General features: G+C 41.7%; 1 protein-coding gene across 3 annotated transcripts in view; it reads right to left on the bottom strand.

Annotated features, from left to right (window-relative positions):
- Positions 1–12136, bottom strand: part of LOC122541800 (anthrax toxin receptor 1-like) — a 112473-nt gene that overhangs the window by 61911 nt on the left and 38426 nt on the right. For all 3 annotated transcript variants that reach the window (XM_043678796.1, XM_043678795.1, XM_043678797.1), the window contains one exon: positions 10894–10963. In XM_043678796.1, coding sequence (XP_043534731.1) covers positions 10894–10963 — 70 coding nt within the window. The remainder of the gene's footprint in view (positions 1–10893; positions 10964–12136) is intronic.

Consider the following 12136-nt stretch of genomic DNA (forward strand, 5'->3'; position numbering starts at 1 on the left):
CACTAACCATTGTGTGAAAAAGTTGCACAATAGGTCCCTTTTATATCTTTCCTCACACACCTTAAACCCATGCCCTCTATTTCCGGACTCCTCCACTCTGGGAAAAGTTCTTGCCTGTTTACCCTATCATGCCCCTCATGATTTTGTCAAGTTCTTGAAGGTCACCCCTCAGCCTCTAATGCTCCAAGGAAAATAACCTCAGCCTATTCAGCCTCCCACTATAGCTCAAACCCTTCAACCCTGGCAACATCCTCACAAATTCTTTTTTTAACACTTTCAAGTTTCACAACATCCTTGCTGTAGGAGGGAGCTCAGAATTGCATGCAATACTCCAAAAGTAGCTGAACCAATGTCCTGTACAGCCGCAACATGACCTCCCAGCTCTTATGCCTAATACACTGACCAATAAAAGCAAGCACAAAAAACACCTTCTTCACTATCCTATCTACCTGTGGCTCCACTTTCAAGGAACTATGAACCTGAACTCCAAGGTCTCTTTGTTCAGCACCACTCCCCAGGACCTGGCCATTAAGTGTATTAGTCCTGCCCTGACTTACCTTTCCAAAATGCACCAGCTCACATTTATCTAAATTAACTCCATCTGCCACTCCTCAGCCCATTGGACTATCTGATCAAGATCCCATTGTACTCTGAGGTAACTTTCTTCACTGTCCACTACACCTCCAATGTTGATGTCACCTGCACACTTACTAACTATACCTCCTATGTTCACACACAAATCATTTATATAAATTACAAAAAGCAGTGAGTCCAGCATCAATCCTTATGGCACACCATTGGTCACAGGCCAGGCCTCCTATCTGAAAAGCAACCTTTCAACACTACCCTCTATCTTCTACCTTCGAACCAGTGCTGCGTACATATAATTTAAATGACTCCGTATTGTATTACGTAAAATGCTTTTGAACTTTCTTTTACAAGTATGAACACTTACTTAGTTCAGAAACATAAACTGGAACAGTTAGTTAGCTAGTTCAGGAAAATAAACTGACATATAAGAGATCATTTGCTTCAGGTGAGACGTTCCTTTCTGATGAGGCTTTTAAAATAAGATTTAATTTTGTAGGGGTACTGAAATCTTACTCTATCCTACAAAAAACAGCATGAATTTCTAATCCAGATCATCTAAAAATGTTTTGACAGAATAATTATAGAGTCATAGAGTCCTACAGTACGGAGGCAGACCCTTTGATCCAAACTTGTCCATGCCAGCCAACATGTCCATCCATGCTAACCCCATTTGCCTGCACTTGGCCCATATCCTTCTAATCGTTGCCTATCCATGTATTTGTCCAAATGCCTTTTAAATGTTGCTAATGTACCACCTCAACCACTTCTGCTGGCAATTCATTCCAGAGAACCTTACCCTGAGCTCCAAGATCCCTCTATTCCTCTACACTCCTTAGGCCCCACCATTCACCATAAAGCTTCTACCTTGATTTGACTTTCCAAAATGCAAGACTTCACACTTATCTATATTAAACTCCATTTGCCATTTCTTGGCCCCCTTCTTCAGTTATGCAGCAACAGAGTTCCCTGGATAACCAGAGACTGTACATGACAAAAAGTTGCTGATAGTGATCAATTCCTACAAAATTGTTTAAAATAATATCATTTAAAACTTGAATTATCAGATGACGGTGAGTCATATAGTTTTGATTAGTTGAAATGGTATGAATGAGAATTTAACAAGAAGGATCAAACATTTATTATTACTCAATTACATGAGGTCTGAGGCTATTTAGCCTCACTTTGCTCGGACAATTAGAAATTAATTGACCCTTATCACCCTGAATTCAGTCGTTCAAATGTTTACCTACTCTGCCTTAAAGTATGCTATGGTGTCTACCTCATTGGTTTGCTATGGAAAAACATTCCATACTACAGCAATTCTAGATAAAACTATTTCTCCTAATCTCTCTTGGTGAACCTTTCAAATTGACAATTTTTTATTACTGACCCAAGCCAATCTCGCTCATGATTTTGAAACTTGAATCAAATATTTTTGTTTTATATTCTCTGTTCTAATCCAAGTTTACTTAAAGTAAATAATGATGGGCTAAAAAGTAAAACACAGTCTTTCACTTTCTGAAACAGCAAATCTTTGCAAGATCAACAGCTACAGTGAATATTTAGATGTGGAGGTTATTCTGAGAAAGCAGGCTACACTGCTCTAGACTGTGTGAAAACAGTAAGTGTGTCCCTACAGACTTCTGAGCCTTTGGCTGTCCATCAGTCAGATGAAGTAAGCATATTCTAATTTAAGACCGTCCAGACTGAGACAGCAGCAGGAGGGGGCTTGAATTTGAAATGGATATATGAATATGAACATGTAGGTTTCTCAGTACTTCTAAATACAATTGGATAATAAGCATCTCTATGGAAGTCATTACATTTACTGCAGGTACAGCAAAGAAAACATTAAAATGTGTGGGTGTTTAGTTTTAACAAACAAAATCACAGGAAAACCACAATTTCATCCTGTCCAGAATTTCCAGTTATGCAGCAACAGAATTCTCTGGTTAACCAGAGACTGTACATGACAAAGCTGATGTAACTTGGAAAAGAAAATTGCTGAGTGATCAATTCCTACAAAATTGTTTAAAATAATATTATTTTAAATTTAAATTATCAGTCATAGTTTTTATTAGTTGAAATTCTACAAATGAGAATTACTTTGCTTCAACAAGAAAGATCAAACATTCAAACACTCATTATTATTTAAAGTTTAAACCACCAAGCACCGAAATTCATGATGCCTGAGGCAAGTTAGCCTCACTTTGATAGGACAATTAGAACTTAATTGACCCTCATCGCCCTGAATTCAGTTTTCAAATGTTTACCTACTCCAACTTAAAGTATGCTATGTTGTCTACCTCATTGGTTTGCTATGGAAAAGCATTTCATACTATAGCAATTCTAGATAAAACTATTTCTCCTAATCGCTCTTGGTGAACCTTTAAAATTGACAATATTTTATTACTGACCCAAGCCAAGGAAGGATTCTTTTCCCATTCGCTCTCTCACGATTTTAAAACTCTAATCAAACATTTGTGTTTTATATTCCCTGCTCTAATCCAAGTTGGTGGCTCCTGAATCCAAGATGGCGGCGCAGCAGCCACTCACAGTGGCCTCTCCGGACCGAGACCTACTAAGTTGCAGGGAAAACAGGAAACCTGGAGTTTGCAGACACTGTTAGAGTCTGCAAACACTGCTACAGTACAGGAACCAGCTGAAAATGTACCTGGATGGAGAGCTGCATCAGGAGCTACGTGATCTCAGCTTGCTTCAGAGACCAGACCTCCAGTCCTCGGCCTCGCCTAAAGCTGGTGGCCGGGTCTTGAGACTTCAGAAGCAGTGTGTGAGGAGGAAGAAGTGTGATACGCTTGGAGGAGTTCTCGGCTTGATGCAGAGACCAGGCCTGATGCCATTAGCCAGGTGTTGGGTCATCGGAAGCAACGTACGAGGGGAAGAAGTGTGTTAAACATGCAGGAGTTCATGCTAGACTTAAACAAACCCTAGCTGGCCAGCTCTCCCATCCATTATGCTCTCCAATGTCTGCTCCCTGGACTGGACTGCATCCGTCTGTGGCAGGTATCTCAGCGTGAGTTCAGAGACTGCTGCGTCCTTGTTTTCACAGAAACATGGCTCAGCGACAGAATTGCAGAACTCGCCATCCAACTAGACAGGCTTGCCTTGTTTCGCCCCGACAGAAATGCAGCTCTGTGTGGTAAGGCTTGGGGTGGAGATCTGTGTGTCTACATCAACATAAAATGGTGCAAAGACTGCGTGCTAGCCTCCAGTTACTGCTCGTCACTGGTGGAGTTTGTGACTGTTAGATGCAGACCATTATATTAGCCATGGGAATTCACTGCCATCCTGATAGTTGGGATATATTTTTCTCCCAGTGCTAATGCTAAGGAAGCACTTTGTGAACTGTATAGGCTATTAGTGGATTGCAACACGCACATCCTGACGGACTGTTTATTGTTGCTGGCGATTTCAACCATGCGAATCTCAAGACCATGCTCCCTAAATTCCATCAGTATGTGGACTTTGCGATGATAGGGGAGAACACGCTGGATCTGGTTTACACAAACATCTCCAACGCATCCAGGACAAAGCCCCTGCCCCACCTCTGCTCCTCAGACCACAGCTCTGTTACGCTTATCCCAGCATACAGACTGCTCGTCAGACGTGTCAAACCAGTTCTGAAGCAGGTTCTGGCCGGCAGGAACCATTTCTGTTCTTCAGTACTGTTTTGAGCACACTGACTGATGCACGTTCAGGGACATGACAACCGATGGCGATTCCATTAACTAAAAGGGGTAGACAGCGTCGGTGATTTACTACATTAGCAAGTGTATTGACAATGTCACTGTGTCCAAGACCATCACTTCTCGCCCCAACGTGAATGACCACAAAGGTGTTTGCGTTGCTGAAGTCAGGTGATTCTGCCTTCAGAACAGATGACAAGGCGGCCCTAACAACAGCAAGGGTCAACCTGACCCGGGCCATTATAGAGTGAAAATGTGCATACACACAGAGATTATACAGCCACTTTTAGAACAGCAGTGAAAAATGGAACATGTGAAAGGGCATCCAGTCCATCACCAACCACAGAACAGCATCGCCTGCTTGTGCTAGTGATGCCTCCCTCCCGGATGAGTTGAACATGCATGACTTGAGGCACTTCCCCTCCCCATGCCACCTCCCCCAATGACCCAGGTATGGCATCTTACCATGGCCAACCCACAGAAGGCTGCTGGACCAGATAACATCCCTGGCAGTATGCTCAGAGAATGCTCTGACATACTGGCGGATGTTCTCATGGACATCTTCAACATCTCCCTGAACTGTGCCATAGTTCCAGGTTACTACCATCGTCCCCATGCTGAAGAAGTCTTCAGCGCGTTGTCTCAATGACTACGTTCCTATTGTACTGACACCCATCATCATGAAGTGCTTCGAGAGGCTCGTGATGAGGCATATTAAGGCCCTGCTGCCACCCTCACTGGACAACCTACAGTTCGCGCATCGAATAATTCGCTCATCAGATGATGCCACTTCCACCAACCTCCACCTGGCCCTCTCCCACCCAGAGAATCACAGGATACCTACAGTGTGGAAACAGGCTTTTGGCCCAACAAGTCCACACTGACCCTCCAATCAGTAACCCACCCAGACCCATTCCGCTTCCCTATTATCCTATATTTATCTTTAATTAAAGCACCTAATCTACATATCCCTGAACACTATGGGCAATTTAGCATGGCCAATTCACCTAACCTGCACATCTTTGGATTCTGGAAGGAAACCGGAGCACCCAGAGATAACTCAAGCAGATTTAGGGAGAATGTGCAAACTCCACACAGACAGTCCTGGCACTGTGAGTCAGCAGTGCGAACTACTGAGCCACCGTGCCACCCACAGAAGAAGGACACCTACGTCAGACTACTGTTCATAGATTTCAGTCTTGCATTTAACACTATCGTTCATCGGTCCATGATTAGAAAGCTGAGTCTGTTGGGCCTAAATATCTCCCTTTGTAACTGGATCCTGGAATTCCTGACTGGGAGATCTGGATTAGGAACAACATCTCCGACACCATCACACTGAGAACGGGGGCCCCCCAGGGCTGTGTGCTCAGTCCACTGCTGTTCACCCTGCTGACACATGACTGTGCGGCAATACACAACTCGAATCACATCATCAAGTTCACTGATAATATGACTGTAGTGGGTATCATCAGCACAAACAACGAATCAGCATACAGAGAGGAGGTGCAATGGCTAACAGACTGGTGCAGAGTCAACAACTGTCTCTGAACATGGACAAAATGAAAGAGATTATTGTTGACTTCAGGAGGACATGCAGCGACCACTCTCCGCAGGACATTGACTGCTCCTCTGTGGAGATTGTGAAGAGCACCAAATTTCTTGGTGTACACCTGGCAGAGAATTTCACCTGGGCCGTCAACACCAGCTCCATAAACAAGAAAGCCCAGCAGCGTCTCTACATTCTGCATAGACTGAGGAAAGCCCATCTCCCACCCACATCCTATCACATTCTATAGAGGGTTCATTGAGTGTACCCTGAGCTGCTGCATCACTGCCCGGTTCGGGGATTACACTGTCTTGGATTGTAAGACCCTACAATGGATAGTGAGGACAGCTGAGAGGATCATTGGGGTCTCTCTCCCCTCCACTACAGACATTTACTCCACACGCTGAATATGAAAGGCTAAGAGCACTGCGGAAGATCCCACACACCCCTCACTCAAACTCTTCTCCCTCTTGCCATCTGGCTGAAGATACTGGAGCATTCAGTCTCTCGCGGCCAGACTGTGCAACAGTTTCTTCCCCCAAACCATCAGGCTCCTTAACATAGTATGATTGGAATCTTTCCCATCTGAAATTCTTTGCACAACTTCGAATTGCTGCTAGAAAAATGTCTATTATTTATCATTCTTCTATCACACTGTAACTTGCACTTCTTATGCACTTTATGCCATGTACGAGTGTGTAATTTGTGCTGTCCGTGTAGAACTCTCAGTCCTGGAGAAACATTGTCTCGATTTTACTCTATCAGTTGTATATGATAGAAATGACAAATAAAGAGGTACTCTAATGTGAAAATTACAGTTTGATAAAGCATCTTCTAACATTTTTTAGCCTTGCTAACATCTTGGTGGAAAAATGGGCTGAATTTTCCCAACCCTGAATGACATGCATAATAGCAAGTCAGTTGGAAAAATGGCAAATTTGGGAAAATGAGGTTCGCAATATCAAGAAAAAAACTCACTAGGGGTCGCAGAGAGAAACCCTTCATGAAACACTCTGAAATTGCTACTTCGCTGACTTTTGGTAAAATTCAGACTTTCGCTACACAATCTCTCCAATTTTAATGCTTTTTTTTCTGAATGTCAGGAACAGAAATATCATACATTAACTAATTTCTCATTCTTCTTTATTTGTTTACCATCTGTCTTAGCATTCCTTTGCAGACCAAGATTTTCGGAGGGTTACATAGAACATAGACAAATACAGCGCAGTACAGGCCCTTTGGCCCTTGATGTTGCGCCAATCCAAGCCCACCTAACCTACACTAGCCCACTATCCTCCATATGCCTATCCAATGCCCGTTTAAATGCCCATAAAGAGGGAGAGTCCACCACTGCTACTGGCAGGGCATTCCATGAAACAATACAGCACAGAACAGGCCCTTCGGCCCACGATGTTGTGCCGAACATTTGTCCTAGCTTAAGCACCCATCCATGTACCTATCCAATTGCCACTTAAAGTTCGCCAATGATTCTGACTCTGCCACTCCCACAGGCAGCGCATTCCATGAACTCACGACTCGCTGAGTAAAGAAAATGTGTATCTTAAAACAAAACGTCACGGAAACAGCCAGGAATAAGTCTATGTTAAACCTTATGTTGTGAGACATTGTCAATCACTAATCTCATTTTAAAGTATCATGTAGAGCAAAGTGATCATATGATAGAATTCTATCAGTGTCAACACGATGTGATCACATTCAAGACTTAAATTTAAGCAATGTTAACATGGCGGTGAGAAGGATAACTTGTGGATTAGGAAATTGAATGAAAAGATGTGACAGTAGATAAGCAAAGGAAGTTTTGAAAAATTCACAATTCTCGATTGCTACGAACAATTAAATCCACTGGAAAAGTGTAGGAAAAGCTCCAAACAAGGACTGACAAGAGATGTAAGGTTAAATTGAGAAAAGAAACACCGAATTGGCCAAAAAAGAGTAGTCATTGTGTGATTTGCAAGTATGTAAAGATAAATCGGCAAAAGAATCACCGAGAGATTGATATAAAAGAGGGAGAAGGAGCATGTGAATATCCTAGAGAAGCAGATTGCTTCTCTAGAGAAGCATTTTCAATTGTCCAAAAAGACTAGGTCAGTGAAATGAATGAATTATTTTAAGAGGCATAGACAGCAGAAATTGTGATAAAGATTAAATAAATACTTTGTGACTATTTACACAGTAGCAAATAGACAAAAATAGAAGGAACCAAAGGTCTAATGAGAATGAAGAATTGAAAGTCATTAATTTTAGACGACGAAAGAAAGGGTGAAGGTTGAGAGTTAAGGAATCCCAGTATACAAGGACTTTTAAAGAGGTTACTGCAGAATGTACATGAGTTTTAGTTTTCTACTATTTGCTAGATACGAGAGAAGTTTATTGGAAGGTAAAAAAAGCAATTCCTTTTCAAGAAAAGGGAAAGAAAACAGACCAATGGGCCAATTAATCTGACAACAATAAGTAGGGAAAATGGTAGGATTCCTGATTAAGAAATTCTTGATTCCTGACTAAGAACTTAGAAATACAATACAATTATGTAGAGTCAGAAAAGGTTTATATAAGATATATCAATTTTGATGTGTCTATTAATAGGTCCACTGAGCCTCCAATCCACTGGCAGGACAATGTTTGACCATTAACTGCTACAGCCAGTGACAGGACAGATATTTTCTATAACATAATCTTCAGCATGTCTATTAATTTGCATTTCTTTGCAGCCAGCTAACCACATTCTTGATGGCAGTCCTAGGACTGTGCTACACAACAGCAAAGACCAGCAAAAGGAGACACCTTATGACTCTCAATCGCCCCAATTGAACCTTCACGCCTCATCTTTACATAGGCCGCCCTCTTCAATTTAACAAGGGATTCCAATTCCTTATTAAACCACGGCTCCCTCACACGACCCTTTCCTCCCTGCCTGACAGGTACATACTTATCAAGGACACTCAATAGTTGCTCCTTGAACAAGCTCCACATATCAATTGTGCCCATGCCTTGAAGCCTACTTTTCCAAGCCACGCATCCTAGGTCGTGCCTCACCGCATCATAATTTCCCTGCCCCCAGCTATAACTCTTGCCCTTGCATTCTTTGGTTGTAGGCCCACTGATGACCAGTCAGGCTGTGGAAAATCATGGAGCTAAAGGCTGATAAATCCCCTGAACCTGATGAGTTGCATCCTATGAGTTTAAACAAAGTAGCCACAAAGACAGTAGATTGCTTGGTAGTAACTTTCCAAGAGTCCTTAGATTCTGGAAAGTTCTAGAGATTTGGAAAATTGTCAATGTAACCTTATTCAGAGGAAGGGAAACAGAAAAGAGGTAGGTTTGGGCCAATTAGTTTAACATCTGTCATTGAGAAAGGATTACAAAGGATGCAATAACAACATTTAGAAACTCAATATAACCAAGCAGAGTAGCGTGGCTTCATGAAAGGGAAATCATGTCCGACAATTTTATTATAGCTCCTTGAGGAGTTAACAAGCTAACAAGAATAGATAATTGAATATAAAAGGCAGGTATAAATGTACTTGGATTACCAAAAGGGGCTTTTTAAAGGTAAGATTACGTAACAAGATAAACACCCACTCTGTTGGGAGTAGAATAGGATGGAGAATTGGCTGACTAACAGAAGACAGAGTTGGGACAAAGCGGACATTTTCAGAATGACAATCTCAAAACTAAAATTTCTCACCCTTGGAATGATCTTTGTGAATTTCTTCTGCAAATATAATGCTATACTTATTCATTTATATTAGAACTACAGCTCTGCCCTTTTCTTTCAAAATTTCTCCATCTGTCACAATGGTGATTGGAATCCATGTTTCTGGAACATTACCAGTCTAGTGACAATGCCACTACACCTCTACCACTACTATCTCAGGCATCCTTTGGTTTTGCTGGTCATCTGAGAATTGAACATATCCCACATCAATAAACTGCACTGTTTACATCGGCCATATGAACCTTAGGTATGGGTCCATCACTCCACTCTATCCTCATCCACTCAAATATTATTAAAGACATGCACAAAACCGCCTGCAGGAAACTTGATGGTTTTTTGTTTGAAAATTTCCATAGGCTTTAATTTTGTTCCATTGACCAAGCATACTAGTACCACCGTGAATCTTGCCCTCTCACGTTTTGTCATTTTGATTGAAACTGCTTTCAAACCTTTCAATTGCACAGTTTGGCTGCTGTATATATCAAAATTCATTGTTGGTACCTTATCCATGTTGTCAAAGTGTTTTAATGGGTAATTTTGCTGATGATGAACTGATAATTTTGACACCAATGTCTCTTGGTTGCCTATGTGCAAACTCAGTCTTCTATCGCATAAAACAGCTACAGCAACTATTGGTCTAAAATAGTTATCAGATCCAGCATTTGACTTGGCTGACTTAAATGTGTTTATGTGCACTGCATTTATGGTAGTGATGTGACAATTCTGATGATTTTTAAGGACCAGTTCCATTACATGCTTCTCAAAATCAGGTCAATGGCCGGTCCCTGTTCTGAAGATGCATAAACTCTTATACATCTTCTTCTAATCTCACACCAGATTTTCATGAATACTGAATTATCTCACTCCAGTAACTTTATTTGACAACTTAGCAAATATTACGGCACGTTACACACAAGCAGCCTTGTACTTCATACTCATTGCTGGAAGATAAATTTCAATTTTTCACTTGCTACACCATGCACAGTGTCTTCTATTTATGCATGTCTTAAATTTCCTTGCATCTTGTTCACAACCAAGTCTGTATCAACTGTTTGATACAACGCATTGATTTACAGTGCAGGGTAAGTAAAAGAAGCATTTCTGCAGTGAAGAGTTGAGGCAGAGTACTAATGAAAGTATAACATCTCTTGCCTGAAAAAAATGGGTTGGCTTATATGCCTAGTAAACACAGAAGCATGATTTTTAGCACTGAGAAAATGGGGTCGTCTTATGCATCGTGATCTACAGTGGTAATCTATGCTGCAGTTAGAAAATTACACTTAATTTCATGCATTTAACACATTACTTACATTCCAACTTCATCTATCACGGGAGCAGTGCAGAGTAAGTAATTATCTTCCACAACAAGAGGCTTTTCCGCTAAAAGATGGAAATATTTATTAGTGCTGAAATTTTATGTTAAAGATGAAAAGACTTGCAGAGACTAATCTGAAATATTCACACTAATGTAGTGTGCTCTGATAATGTGTAAAATTTAATTTGATTTGTATTAAAACATTTTACTATGTTACAAACACAATGTAAATACACATTTTGTCAGAACAAAAATATTTAGGATGAGTGGATAAAGCAAAGTTTTCTCATTGCACATTTTCTTCAATGCTCAATAAAGAATATAAACCTATCTCTACTTGTTTACAAAGGTATCATAGGGCTGCTGTCCAATTAGACAGAGACAACTGATGGTGGTCTAGCCTGAGGGTCACCGCACGCCAAGGCAGGGTAAAAGTTAAGGAGAGCACCTGGTAACCCCACCAGTATAGCAATTGAACCCACACTGTTATCATTACTCTGCAGAGCAAACCAGCCATCCAAGCTGCACTTTCCCAGCTCACAGTGGACCAAGATGAAAGAGGAGAAAGTGAGGTCTGCAGATGCTGGAGATCAGAGATGGAAATGTGTTGCTGGAAAAGCGCAGCAGGTCAGGCAGCATCTAGGGAACAGGAGAATCGACGTTTCGGGCATTAGCCCTTCTTCAGGAAGGGCTGAAGCCCTGAAGAAGGGCTAATGCCCGAAACGTCGATTCTCCTGTTCCCTAGATGCTGCCTGACCTGCTGCGCTTTTCCAGCAACACATTTCCATCTCCAACCAAGATGAAAGAGCCAAGCGTTGGTAAAAAGGCCACACCACTTGATCTGAAATTTGCAGACACCAGCTCAGACACTGACACTCCATGGTTCTTTAGTGATGAGAATAGAGTTGGGATCAGCATGTGATGAGTCAACCATGAATGGGTTGCAGCCAGGCCAGGGGGACATGATGATTTGTTTGTCAGCTCTTTCTGGAGGGGGAGATTGCAAATGAATTCTACTGGGGAGACTCAGATGAAGATCTTGATAGAATGGCATTCAGGAATACACTGGTAAGAATGCACACCTGACACTAAAGAGAAACTAACCACATCCTCAACACTAACCTTTGCTGAGGCCGCTGTCATTGGCTGACCCCAGATGCTTTTGCACCATCTGCCCATGCTCTGTTCTGTGACTCTGCCAATCAGTGGTCAGCCTTTAATTCAGTCCCAATGCTGCT

The sequence above is a fragment of the Chiloscyllium plagiosum genome, chromosome 38 (assembly GCF_004010195.1).
Source record: "Chiloscyllium plagiosum isolate BGI_BamShark_2017 chromosome 38, ASM401019v2, whole genome shotgun sequence".
Classification (NCBI taxonomy): Eukaryota; Metazoa; Chordata; class Chondrichthyes; order Orectolobiformes; family Hemiscylliidae; genus Chiloscyllium; species Chiloscyllium plagiosum.